General features: G+C 43.2%; 1 protein-coding gene across 2 annotated transcripts in view; it reads right to left on the minus strand.

The window, feature by feature from the left end:
* The window catches only part of ncf4 (neutrophil cytosolic factor 4), a 29391-nt gene that overhangs the window by 8664 nt on the left and 6095 nt on the right, over positions 1 to 14632 (minus strand). The window contains exons 4-8 of one of the 2 annotated variants that reach the window (XM_040145025.1): positions 11901 to 11971; positions 11020 to 11147; positions 8862 to 8919; positions 5304 to 5338; positions 3121 to 3137 (exon numbers count right to left, since the gene is read on the minus strand). In XM_040145025.1, coding sequence (XP_040000959.1) covers positions 3121 to 3137; positions 5304 to 5338; positions 8862 to 8919; positions 11020 to 11147; positions 11901 to 11971 — 309 coding nt within the window. Of the gene's footprint in view, positions 1 to 3120; positions 3138 to 5303; positions 5339 to 6541; positions 6612 to 8861; positions 8920 to 11019; positions 11148 to 11900; positions 11972 to 14632 lie in introns of those variants that run through there. The other variant, XM_040145024.1, reaches the window with a different exon arrangement.

Genomic DNA, 14632 nt, shown 5'->3' on the forward strand with positions numbered 1-14632 from the left:
CTTTGTGTGAGTTAGAGCTGCAAGTACTGATTATTTTCATTATCAGTTATTGGGAATATTATTTGAAGATTTATTTGAGATTATTGAAATGTCTGACATATGACACATGCCAAGGTTTAGAGCTTCTTTCTTCTGGCCAACAGTCCAAAATCCAAAGATGTTCAATTGAAGATGCAAATCCTCACATTTGAGAAGCTGGAACCAGTTTGATAATAATAATTATCTAAATGAGCTGCATCATGAGCACGTGACCTTTCTGTGTGTATTATATACAGCCTGAAAAAGGATTGGAGAAAGGGGATGACAGTGCCCCCATCCATAGGACACGAGGGGTCACTGAACGGCTCGATGCGTGTGAATCAAAAGACGTGAATCATAAGCTACGGCCTTCGCCGTCACCAGATCTCAACCCAACTGAGATTTCTAAACTGACGTGTGAGACAGCGCTCTCCACCACCATCATCAAAACACAAAATGAGGGAATATCGTTGGGAAGAATGGTGACCCGTCCCGCCGGTAGAGTTACAGAGACTTGTAGAATCAATGCCGAGGTAAACTGAAGCTGTTCTGGTGGCGCATGGGCACGTGGTGGCCCAACACCTTACTAAGACCATTTATGATTGTATTTCCTAATTTTGCACCCATACAGTATGCTGTATGTGCTAGTACTATCTTGAGTATTTGTGCATCTAAGAAAGTGTGTGTGTGTGTGTGTGTGAGTTGTGTGAAAGAGTATGTGTGGGATGAAGTAAAAGGCATGTACGAGCAGTCTGCAAAAGTGATACAGCTTGAGGAGACGCCCCGCTGCAATGCAAGAGAGTGTGTGTGTGTGTGTGTGTGTGTGTGTGTGTGTGTGTGTGTGTGTGTGTGTGTTGGGGGGTGGATGCTCGGCCACCCTGTTTAGCATCAGTGCATCTGGAATAAAAGCCTGCCAGAGTTGAATTTGCATTCAAAGTAGAGCTCAGTAGAGCCATTACTGATGCTTTAAACCTATTCCTGTCCCCCTGCAGAGAGATTCATCGAACAGGCAGATGATAAAGTAGCCAATTACACACACACACACACATGCACACACGCACACACACCCACGCGCATGCACGCACACAAACACACACATATACACACAAACACCAATAAGGTTTTCAATGTACAAATATTTGTACTGTGACAACAAACTGAATCTAATGCACATGTAGATCCAAAAGCAAAGGTGTACATGCTTGTCGGCATTCACCCACACACACAAATTTGTGTTATCAATATCAACTGAAGCACAGAGCGAAAGACAGAAAGAAAGAAAGACAGAAAGAAAGAAAGAGGAGCAATTATATTGGACTAAGAAGTTCACTAGAGAATTACAACCACAGTAGTAAAATCACAAGAGATGGCAAAACTGAAAGGCAGTTGGAGAATTAGAGAGGCACAGCGAGACCAAAAAAAGAACGAGGAGCGGTTAAAGCAGTGGGAGGGAGGTGAAGAAGAGGGGGAGGAAGAGGATGAGGAAGAGGAGGAGGAGGAGGAGGAGATAAGAAAATTGAAAGAGGGCTGCTGATCACTGCTGTCTTCACGTGGTTGTTTCACAGCGAGCGACTGTGTGATAATCCTCACAGGACAATGAGTGATTGAGCGAGCGAGTGAGCGTAACCTCTGCTTTCTTACACCACGAGAGTAGGTGAGATAGATTTAAAGCCACAGCTCTTAAAGATGCACTAGTCAACATTTTAGCCCCATTAGTGGCGTGGCTCTATGGACGGCAACCTTGGTCTGTCTCTCAGTCAGTCCACCACTTTGGTCCAGACTGAAATATCTCAACAACTATTGGGGGGATAGTCGAAATTCTGTACAGACATTCACGGCCCCCCGAGGAGGATTCCTACAGACATTGGCGATCCACTGATTTTACAGTAACAACGGAAAAAGAATGACATGGACAATATGACGCGAAAGGGAGCACAAGAATTATCACCTGACTCTACAGCTCTTACTGAGAGTTTTAGCATCTCTGAGCTCATTGATTTGGTTTTACAGCCTGAAAGTTTTCTGCTTTGGTTCCGTCCCGATGCTCTTATCAACCTGTTTTCCAGCTGCTGCAGGAAACTGTTTCCAACAAACTTATATTTACCGGTAGGAAAGGACTCCAAATAAATGCTAATGCTGCTCCATGTCTTCTGGATGGGTAACTAGCTAGCATGCTAGCATGTTGACTATAACAACTTCAGAAGGTGATATTATGTCAGTGTCGTGCTTACAGCTTGCTATGCTGTCCCAAGTGACCCAGAAAAAAAAGAAAAATCAACTGATGCAGGTTTAAAATTTCAGTCCTGGTCGATTTAATTCTGTCAATACACAGCAAAGTGTACTCGAATAATACAGGTGTGTATCAACCACCGGGGGACAGCACGCTTTGAGCCGCTACTTAGAAATGTCAGAAATTATCTGTTGAAAAATGCCAGGAAAAATCACGGGCTGATCCCACACTTTTGTAACTAAGGCAGTCGACAACATCTGCATTTCCTCTCCAGAACGATCCGCATCAGCCTCTTGTCTCTCGCATCGCATCCCGTACCTGCACGCATCCTTTCCTTGGTGCACGAGTACACAATTTGAAACCTGTGCGGGAGAGGCGGACTCAGCCGTTAACAATGGAAACAACTGGATACAGAGACAATTACTGAATGGAAATAAGGCAGATAGGGTCAAAAATTGTGTTTGACATGTTGAAAATGTTAAGGATTATAGCTTTAAAGTAAATGTGCAAGCCTGGGTGGGTCTGTGTGTGAATGAATGACTGCACGGACAAGTGTGTGTGTGTGTGTGTGTGAGTGTGTGAGAGAGTGAGTTCATGTGTATATGTGTGTCCGAAGAAAATGAGACAGAGGCTGGTGGCAGATTAATGAAGCTGGGGAGTGAGGGAGCTGGCTGGATTAACAATCCATTGAGAATAGCCTGACCCTGAGGACACACACAAACACACACACACACACACTCTTTGAATTCAAGGCTTTTATTTTTAATGCATTATTCCATATGCCGTGGCTGGCTGTAATTTATAGATGATGTAAAAATGTGTTGGAGGTGATAAGCTACTATCTGCAACACAAACAGCAAATATGATGTGACAAAGCAATTCTCCCTCTCTCTATACCTCCTTTCATCTCTCCCGCTCTCTCTCTCCATCTCCTCAGCATCAGGGTTCCACCTCTTCATCACTTTACTTTAACGTTTTATTTTTCCCCTCCGCTCCTATTGCAGTCTGTTTCTCTCATTCAATTTGTTCTTTTTTTCGTCTCTGTCTCTACTAACGGTTTAGCCAACCGACGAAATGAATGGACTTGATGAGTAAACTGTAACAACGCAGTTCGGTAGGCAGGGCAGTGGTTGACTGTACGAGTGTATGCCATTTAAAGAGCTACATTAAAGAGGCACTGAGTTCATCGTTATCTTCGTTGACTACTATTCACTTTGAGATGAGGGGAAAGGTGTAAACAGTGAAGAACGCCATTTAACATTTATTCACACTGCGAAAAAGCTTATTATTTGCTTATGCTTTGTGTGTTTACTTGAAGAAACAGAACCACAGACGTTAGACAGCGGACAAAAATTCACTGACTGACCAACTACGAAGTCCATCATAAAACACTTGCTGCACGACACTGTTGAACAAAGTCTGACAACATGTATTAGCCAATTCATGATTGCGAGAGATGCGTATTTTGTTTCTTTTTACCCCAATCAATCAGGAGGGCAGGACGTATCCCACCGACGCTATCTTCAGTTGACATGGAAGCTGTGGAAGTAGTTGCTCCATGTGGGAGCAGTTAATTTCGCGTTTTTCTCATGAAAACGCCAATTTAAGAGTTGTTGGTTCGATAAGTTGACCTACAACAACCTGTCAAGCTGTATCGATGCCCATTTTTCTGTTCTATTGTTTTAATGGATGTACATAAGTAAGGTAGCTGGCTAGCTACAGGAAGTATGAAAATTACATCCCAATTTTAATCCTGCCTACAAAGCTCTATGTGGTCAAGTGTTTTTTGAGCCGGGGAAACAGTCATCGTTAAGCACAACGCCAGACCATCAGGACCACTACCAGAACCATTAACCCCTATGAATCAAAGAGAAAGAGCTTTATTCTGTGATTCACGATTTTGCAACTTTACTTAACGATCATGCAGGGAAAAAAAATCTATCACAGAAAAAGCCAGAAGACATCAGTTCTCCAACCACAGCATTATCAATAGACCAGAAGGCAATGAGGCCACAAATGGCAACCTTACAAATCTGTCTTCTGTAAGGCGTGAAATGCAATAGTCTCCTCAATTGCTTTTTTGTAATCTGACCGGCCTTGCAAGGCAAACAATAAGATACACTCAATACCGCATAATGAAGAGGCGAAAACAGAATTTTAGAAATCTTTGCAAATGTATTAAAAAGGAAAAACTGAAATATCCCATTGACATAAGTATTCAGATCCTTTACTCAGTGCTTAGTGGAAGTGCCTTTGGCAGCGATTACAGCCTTGAGTCTTTGTACACCTGCATTTGGGCATTTTCCGCCATTCTTCTCTGCAGATCCTCTCAAGCTCTGTCAGGATGGATGGGGACCGTTGGCGGACAGCCATTTCCACAGATGTTTGATTGGGTTCAAGTCGGGACCAGGTTTTCATTAAGGATATCTCTAAATGAAAACCTGTTTTCACTTTGCCATTATGGGGTAATAAGTGTAGATTGATGAGGGAGAAAATTAATTGAAACAAGTTTACCTTGACAGGTCTGAATACTCTCTGCATGCACTGTACCTGCCCTGGATAGATAGATATATATTTATATATACATTCTATCCAGGGCAGGTATTTTGTGTTGGTGTACCTCAGGTGCCCAATGCAGAGCCACTCTCTAAATGTAGTCACACAACCCTTGGGTTCATCCAGCCACAGGAGCAATCATCTGGTACAATTAAACTCGCACCGACCCCGCTGTAATGAGCTTGTTAAACTTTCAGCTCATTAGTCTGGCAGTAGGGAGGAGATGAGAATTGAGGTTTTTTTTTTCTCCCTCTCCCTGACGTTTAATGAAAGTGTATTTTTTTAAGTAGATGGCCCACTTCCGTGAGGGCCTGGAGGGATGGATCGTTGGAGGATATTCATGCACGGTTAGGTACGCAAGTATTTGGACAGCGACGCGATTTTCGCACTCCACCTCGATGGATTTGGAAACAAAGCCGGCAGACTTGGGACGACATTACTGTACCACGCATTTGGAAAATATTTCTGACTACCCGACAATTTGAAGTCCAATATTAACTCTAATTCTGTCTCTGTTTTACTCTCCCCGAACTCCTGCGGAACATATCTGGCTCTTACGTTGCTAGATGCTCCACTTTCCTCACTAGCTACCTGCTAAATGCGTCTGTCTGCCTGCTGCTCGGGGATGGCCGCGTAGAGTCGAGTGGGTTTAATGGGTTCAGCTGAAAACACCCGTCCGCTGCTGCTGGAAACGGGTCTGATGAAAGTAATAAAACTGAACCATATAATAAATGTGCTGAGACCAAAACAGTGAGGTAAAACGAGGCTACGAAGCTATTTAGAGGTGCAGAGTTGGGTGATAATTCTCTGTGTGTTTTTCACTGTGACTCCCCTTTTACATTAATCATTTGATTTAGTGTTTAAATAAAAAATAAATAAATAAATAAAATAGAGCAGTGGAGTCTGTGTAAATCCGGTATACTGAAAGACACACACACATTAAGACTCATGTAACCTGCTGACATATCAATTTCATCACATTAGGCTTTATATCACTCTATGCGTAAACATATCCACTGACCCGAACTGGTAAAATTAATGCCATGACACTGCCGGTCTCGAGTATTCTTCTCACCTCCGCTGTCAACCCTGCTGAATCTGTAATTATTCCATCAGAATGGCTCCCATCCGCATGCACACGGACCTTCTGCTGGACAATTTCAGTTCATAATACAGGTAAAAGTGAACATTTGAACTGTACGGTCATAGTTCGTCCTGGTAGGGAGAAGTACTAAGTGTATAAGTGCATATCAGGTTTTGTTTTTGTTTTTTTTCAGGTAGGTCTTTTTCTAAAACAGGGTCTAAATTCTGCTTTAATGGCTTTGACTGCAAAAGAAGAAGAGCTGAGCCTCAGTCGATTAGTGCCCGCTTGATTTTCAATTTCTAATTTTATGGAGTCTTGTCTTGCGTTTTTGCGCTTCATGTTTTTGCCTCACTAACACACTGTCCGACTCTTTTCTCACCTTAATCTGTCCCTGCTTCTTTGTCTTTCTGCTCCCCAAGTTTTTCCCACCAGACAAACTACCCTCAAGCTTGTGCATTGTGTAAAAGCTCATGTTAACCGAGAGCAGCTTATCCCATTGACCTTGTTTGAAGCTCACAGTGCCACAGCCAACAATTACTCATCACGCCGTGTGGGGCTAAGCCTGAGCTAGTACTACGCAGCGTGGAATGAAGTGTTGTAGCATAAACACTAACGCTCGCAGCAGCTCTGTTGTGACAAATGCCTGCGCTCTCCTCTCATCCATCAGGCTCAGACCAGCCTTTGATCGTTGTTTGGACGGAGTTTAACAGCCAGTTCGATGCGCTGGAAAAAACACACAGCAGGACGTACACAAACAGGCATAAACACACAGAGGAACACTCGTTTTTCCCCAGAGAGAAAGAGAGAGAGAGAGACCTAAAATAAATGTTGAGTAGGCTGGAAGCATCGTGAGTAGAGTACACCGATGTTTTACTTCTGTGTGGGTGAGAGGGGAGGCAGAGAGAGAGGACAGAGTAAAATGGAGTTGTTCCTCTTAGCTTGGCCATAAAAGACCGCTGGAGTGTGCAGTGAGCGATACAGTGTGTATGTGTGTAGCTTACTGCACCATTTTCTGTGTAGTGCAAGGTTAGGAAAAGTTGAATACTTTTGCAGGGGGATAAAGCACACACAGTTCAAGAGCTGCAGAAACAAAAACACACACACACACACACACATCACCTGCAGACATTTACTCATATTACAGCTTGTACTCTCTGCAGTGGCAGCCACTTACAAAACTAGGCAAAGGTGCATCACACACAGAAGCACTCACACTGCAAAAAAAAATTCCAGTTTATTCAGTCATGTCTGTTATAACTGAAACCTTATAACCTTACTTTGCTTAAACAAGCTAAGAAAAATCTGCCAATAAAAGATAAATTAGGGCTTCAAATACTGATACTTTACGATTACTTTCTCAAATACTTTTTTTAAGTTAATTTTTTAGTCAATAAAACAGCAGACAACAGAGAAAGTTTGTCAAATGAATCAAAAGTGAATTCGTCAAATGTCTTGTTGTGTCCAACCAACAGTCCAAAGCCCAAATATATTCAGTTCCACTATGATAACAAAAAAAAACAGAGAAAAGCATCCAATTCTCACGATTGATACATTTTTGACAACCAATCTAATAACAAAATATTTTGCCAATTAATTTTCTGTCCATCAACTAATTGATTAATTGACTAACTGTTGCAGCTCTCATATGAATATGTCTACCCTTCACCAACAGAAATCAACTTTTTGATTTCTGTTTTCTAAAACATTTTTTTATAAATGAGCATATAAGTAAGGAAGAACGCTGCATTAAAGTCAAGAATAAGTATGTTTGTTTTTTCGAAAACGCTAGAACTAAGTTGTTTTGACTTGGAAGGAGGCTGAAATACTCTCCCTGCACTGCCAGATTTTTTTTACTTGTTTTAAAGCTGCAACGTAGTTTATGCACATCCCAACACTGTGCCATTCGCGTGGGCAAGACATCGCCGTCTGTATCTGTATCTGTCCATACTGAGGTAACGGAGGTAGGATTTTGAACTAGGGCTCAATCCGGGACCCACACCCAGGGTTGGGTTTACATACTGAGTAAAACCTGACGGAGATGTAATGCTGCAACATCATAGCTGTACTAAATAAAGAAACCAGCACAACCGAACGCTTAACCCCAATCCCCCGAAGCCTAAATGTCCTCACTCTTAAGGTCTGAAACTCAAATTGGTCCTTACAAAGACAGGACAGGTACTAACGCATGTTTGCTCAAAGGTCAGTCTAGGATTGTGCTGACCATATAAAGAATAAAAGCCTGTTTTTTTGCCTCCGTAAAGAGCTTCATTGGCAGGTCATTACCGCTTCAATCCTTGACCTATCTGTATTCCCCCTCCTGCACACCTGGACCTTGAGCACATCAGCTACAAAACCCCACAAAGACACACAAGACACACAACTTCTAGAGCAAGTGCATGACACGAACTGTTTCTTTTTTCCTTTTTTTTAAGGTGTCGGAGTGGAGGGTGTGAACTGAATGAAAATGAGAGGATGTGATAAAGGGGGGTGAGGGATGAGAGACGGTCACAACCTTGGAAAGACACAGAGGGAGGGGGCAGGAAAGGGAAACAAGGACAAACTTAAGGGATGTTTAAGGGGAGGGGTGGGGAAGGGAGGAGAAGAGGGGGGAGGAGAGAAAGCGAGGAGGGATAGGTAGGAAATATGAACGGAGAGATGGATACAGAAATTTAAAAAAAAAAGAGGTGAAGCGAGGGGTGAACTATGGATGAGGTCAGTGACAGCAATGTTGTGGGTGGGATGGTGTAAAGTTACGTCTGTCTGTCTGTCTGTCTGTCTGTCTGTCTGTCTGTGTGTCTGTGTGTCATGAGATACAGTCACACCAAGGGTGTTGACAGGATCGTCTGGTATTCCTGGAGGTGATGTAGTACTTTCTGTGTGGTTGTTTGACTAAGAAGTTCTTACTCTGTGGGTGGCCATGGGGCATGTAACCAAAGCAACAACAGCAACAACAACAACAACAAAAAAATTAACTACGTATACCTCTGCCCTGGGGGAGGAGAAGAGGTCCATGTTTGGTTTGACTGTCTTCCTAAAAGACAAACAGAGACAGAGACAAGATGACTCAGAGAAGTGAACATTGTCTGCAAGTGTGATCAATACCAGGAAGCATTAGTCCTTGAAGCGACATAAATTGGACATTTTAAGGCTTTTTAAAGCCTGTCAGAGCTAATTTATGTATTTCTGCCAATGCTAGCGGCACGGCTCAAGAGATGGCAGCGCCAGTCTGTCGGTCAGTCCACGTCTTTGGTCCAGAAACCACAAACCCCTCCTAACCGGGACTCTGGATGTGAACCCCAGTCTCTAGTGTGACAGGCGTGCATCCACCGCAACCATCTCCTGGCGACTCCGCTGCTGTTAATAAATCTAGCGCTTCATTGATTTAAAAAAAAAAAAAACTTTGTCTCTGAAGATAATTATCTTGCCAGCACAACGTAACTGGGAAAACATTTTAGGTGTATAAAGTATGGAAAATGAAGATAAAACTCATAGTAGCAAGAAAATGCAGCCAGTAGTTCAAAGCTGCAAGGAAACTCTTGCCAGGGTTGAATAAAGCTCAACATAAAAACGTGTGGTGGTTACTGTAGAACATCGAAATGATGAGACAAAATGCAACTGGTTTCTAGGACAATGAGAAAAATAAATAAGAAACAACGCTCAAATGAGGAAATACCGCAGTTCCTTATAATGTCTGAACACACAAACCGATCATACTGTATGTCCATATAAATAAAGGCAGGTCAGATGCAAAAGCAGAGGAAGTAATGAGAGTCTGACTTTGCATCATTTCCTGTTGAGAGAGCCCCACTTTACCAAACGTCCTGCCGGTGTATCCTGAATTGGGCCAATCGGAAAACCCAATTGGCCGTTAGGAATGAGGAAGCATATCGTAATGAAGGGTGACAAGTCTCTGTGGATTTTTCTCAATGCCAAATTTTGGTATCCCCACCTCCAAGGCTTCCTCGCTGCTTAGCGCCACCCTTTTAGGATGTGAGGATAAGACGGGGGGAATCGAGGCAGCACTTCTTTGCCAAACGGGGCATCATGACTCAGGACAGCTCCGATTTGATTGGACATGAAATATTTATTTATTCTTGATGCGCAGCTGTGTCACCTGTCACTGGGCTAAAAGGCGACTGCTCTGTATTTTAGGTCCTGGTTTCACCGTGACAAACGCAACACACCGTTGTACCAGGTGTCCTGTCTCTAGATGTGTGTCTCATAGATCCATTCACCCACTAAATGTTCCTGAATGCGTGCATCTAAAATATCAGCAAATTAAATCCTGACTTGTTACTAAATGAGCTCTATCATCAAATAAAGAGTAATTTATGAGTCAGTGGTCATTGATTCATCAAAGCCATAGTTAAGAGCTGAACACAATCCACTGTAATATAATTTTTTGACAATGTCAACACAGCTAACATGCTAACAGTTGCTAATATGTGGTTTATGTAGTTGTGCTCTTATGTGGTGTCTTAGTGCTTTACTTGTTTGCTTGAATGAATTTGGTTGTTCTTGATCTGTCATCATATTTATGGAAATCAGAGCGTCTAGGTTCTTTTTATTTTTTTGGGGAAATTCATTCTCTGCTTTTTCACTCTTCCCAGGGGCCACTCTTGACCCCCCGCCCAGTCATCTAACCCCTCACATCCATACAGAACCTGTGCTGCATCTGCTCCAGCTACCTCAAAACTGTTATTTATGAGAAAGACTGCCCTAAAAAGGCTAAGATTGACCCTAATTATGCTAACTAAGGGGGGCAGTTTTCCACCGCGGTGATTAAAATGCCTCCGATATTTTACAGACTAAGGTCAGATTTTGAGGGCTTCAGCTGCTTTTATGAAGTCCCCTCGTGATTTATTATTCACAAAGAAATGTATGCATATCAATTTGTGGCACAAACAAGGCAACAAATAACCCTCATCTTCAGTAATTGCATGTGCTTCAGGGTTAAACCCAAAGGCTGTCAACTTTGCACCCTCAAACTCTTTGTAGATTACGTCTTCTTATTTAGTCACGTCTGGCCTGTAGCTAAAGGAGTTCAACTAACTGCTTAGCTTTAGTACCAGTCAGTCTCTGTTTTGCGCTCGTGAGCAGGGCGTGTGTGTGTGTGTGTGGGGGGGCTTACACTTTGCGGGTAGGGGGGCGGAGACGCCTGAGGGTTTGTGGTAGTTGCTGGCTGTCCTGGTCTGTCTGGTAGAAAAACATCCTCAGAGCCTCGTCGAGCAAGAACCATGTTGGCAGACCCAGCAACCTCTGGGAGAGAAGAGAGAGAGCGAGATAATGAGGCAAAGAGAGATGGAAAGGGTTTGGATCACAAGAAAGGAAGGGAACAACAGAGTAAAAAAGGACGGGATGAAAGACATACATGAAGTGAAGACGTGTAATAGTGGTGGAGATGGAGGAGAGATGGAAAAAGAGGGAGGTCAGGGCAGATGATTAGATTAGGTAAGCGGAGAGATGAGAGAGGTGTAAGGAGAGTGGGAGTCTGATGGAAGAGGAGAAGGAGAAGTAGGGTGGTGGGATATTTGAGCGAGATGGGTAGAAGGACTGGATGAGAAGAGAGGAGATGAAGCGAGAAAGATTACAAGCGCAAGGCGAGCGAAGGCGAGAGAGTATGGCAAAGTGAGAACCACGTAGGTTGCGGGAAAAAAAGAGTAAAGCAGAAAAGAGAAGTGAGTGAGTGGGAGAAAGAGAAGCTGATTGTGTTTTTAGCGATGGAGCAACGCTGAAACATGTCAAAAGTCCCACAACTACAGTCAGTCAGACGTGATGTGGGCACAGGGCAGAGCAAAGAGAAGAGAGCAGCAACGCCTACGCGTTGAGCTCGATCGGCAAACTACTGCTGAAATATCCGAGTCAGTGCTTATCCACCTACAGCATCATTCAGCCCACTACGTTGTAGGCTACTGCACTGCACACTGCAGAAGACACCAAGCATGCCAACAATTCTTTCCTTTGCACGAAATATTAAAGGCTGCACTGTGCAAAAAAATTAAATGTGATTACCTTCATGTACGTGTTGAGTTCAGGGATTCTGCTCTCCGCAATCTCCTGCTTGTTGCCGATGAAGACTTTCCCTAAAGAGAAAGACCGTATGTTCACAAAGAAAGAAGGTGCAGGAATAAAATCACTGAGTCAACCAAGAGTTTTAGACCGGGGGTCAGATGTCTAATCAAGGCTTTCATCCTTTTCCACCCATAAACTCGTATTTATGGATGTGCACGCCTCACGCGTGCTGCACGGGGGACCAGGCGAACAGACGTTCTCCCAGAGCGAGCTCATTGTGTTATAGTGAGGTGGAAACAGAAAATAAGACTGCTAGTTAGTTTCACCGCCGGCATATGAGCTCCTGTCTACACACCAGAGAAATTTAAAGATACCCGGGGGAGTTTCTGACACTTGCACAAGGACGCACATGCATGAAGAAAGCGCGATATACATTCCTGTGCTCTTCGGCTGATTGACGGCGGTGGTGAGGCGCAGAGAGGCTCAGCAAGGTGGCAACAAAGGGAGTGATGAATAAATCTGCTGGCGAGCGAACGCGGGTGCGCAATTTAAAATGTCCAAAGGCTTTGCATGTCTCATGAGGAAGGAAAGGCATCCGTCACGTTTGTTAGCCTTCAAGGATGTACGGAATACATTTTGGTGACTAACAGCGACTGCAAACACAACTTTTGTTTACAGGAAAACTCCCCAGGCCACGTTTAAATCGTGGTGGGAGAGAGTGTGCATTATAAAGCCAAATCCAGCGCACGCAGACTCAATGGGCTCTCGGGGACCAATATGAGGTTTAAATGTTTGAAATAACATTCCCCTTGATATATATTTTTGATGTAATATTTTGATAGTATGTGGTATAAATAGTCCAGCAGTGACCATGTTGGAGCACGGTATGCATTGTTAGAGGACCTCAGCAGTGTGATTCGTTGAAAATGCACTTTATCTTTTTGCCTTTATTCTCATGGAGAGCCTGTCGGAGTAGACAGATTATTCCTATGCAAACAACTGAAGAAGTCCACGTCCATTTATTGCTAACAACTGGGAGCGGAACTTGGGGCTGTGCCCGCGCGCACAATGTTTTTGAGTGAGATTTAGAAAACAGAGCTTTTGTAAGGGAGTGTGTATGCATGTTTGTGCATAAACACACTCATAGACCGCACGTTTGTGCATCTGGCCCTGGCGTTACTTCGCTTGGTGTTCAATTTCTAACAAAAGAAGGTTACATCACAGCAGTGTGCCTAGTTATTGGCACATTTCAAGTTGACTTCACATTTATTTTTTTCCCAACTAGACAAATGCTCCTTTAGAAAACATATCTTCCCCGAAACATATTACCCTTCATGCTTAATATCACACCAAGTCCAGTTGAAAACTGTGAGGCACAGCACAGACTCCTAATGCTCTAAATCAGCCCCCTCAACAATTCATCCAAGGCCATCTAACACTGCTGTTAAATCAAATTTAGCACAGTCTTAATGACCCTCAGCCACAATATCCAGCCCTCTCCCTTCCCTCAATTTCTCTCATCTCATCCACTCTCAAGCACGATAACTCACTCAATCACGCGCAGACACACATTCACTCATTTACTCACTCGCTGATGAACCATTCACTCACCTCTCTTCATCTCCGGGGGCCTCAGTGAATACATGCTCTTTTGACCTTGAATCTACAAACACGGCAGCTTCTATTTCTGTGTTCTGTTGTAGCGTCTGCGATGAATGTAGCCCGGGCAACATTCATCTGACTCAAACATAATCACATAAAATACAATCAGATAAAGAAAACGCATAATAGAAAGAGAGAAAATTAGAGCAAAAGGCCACTGAGAAATAAAGAAAAGATGAAGAAACAAACATGTGATTCTGGCATTAAGATACTCTCCGTGTATTTCTCATTAATTAAAACTGCCCAAGTTTGGCCAAACAGATCTATATCCTTCCCCATTCTTTTTTTCTGCTCCTACCCATCACCCACCCTCACCTCTGTCTCCTTCCTCTCCCCCCCCCGTCTTTCTTATTCCCTTTCCATCCTGATGAGATCTGGCAGCGCAATTAAACCCATCAGATCTAATATTATCCAGCAGACTCCTCAGTGGCAGATGCTAAATCAGAGTTTGTAGAAAAGTAGAGCTTTCCCAATATAGCAAGTGACAACGAGAAACACAGCCCCGAGTCCAGTGGAGAGTTTGTGTTAAAAATTTCACAATAAAAAGGTGTCGCTGCTCGGGCACGTGTCTAAAATGTTGTCGCTGACAGAAAAAATAAATAAAATCAAACGTGACTGAAATTATTATCAATCCCTATAGTGACTAAACTATATTAAAAAAAGCCAACATAACACAATAGACATCTAACAGTGGTGCATAAAAAGAGGAAAAAGGGAGAAATACATGAAAACTGTGGTATTAGTGACACATCTATTGGAAGATTTTAAGTAAATTCATTGGCACACTATGACATAACCCCTAAATTATAAGGTTTTACATTTTCATATGCACAAGCAGCTCAGGATCTTTGCCATTTTACATTTCCTTCTGACCTCAACTTTCAGAGGCATTTCTGCGACTGCTAAAAACTGGCAGACACACTGTGTGGCACACCCCCGCTCTGCCAGTACTCTAAGCAGGTTAAAGCAAACGCAAAGCCCTAAGAGTCATTTATGCCTTTACCCCCCTGCCTGGCACACAACACGTACAGGAAACATCAAAGGGAGGATGAGACACTTAGGGCAGGACA

Source organism: Xiphias gladius, chromosome 15, assembly GCF_016859285.1.
Source record: "Xiphias gladius isolate SHS-SW01 ecotype Sanya breed wild chromosome 15, ASM1685928v1, whole genome shotgun sequence".
NCBI classification, from domain to species: domain Eukaryota; kingdom Metazoa; phylum Chordata; class Actinopteri; order Istiophoriformes; family Xiphiidae; genus Xiphias; species Xiphias gladius.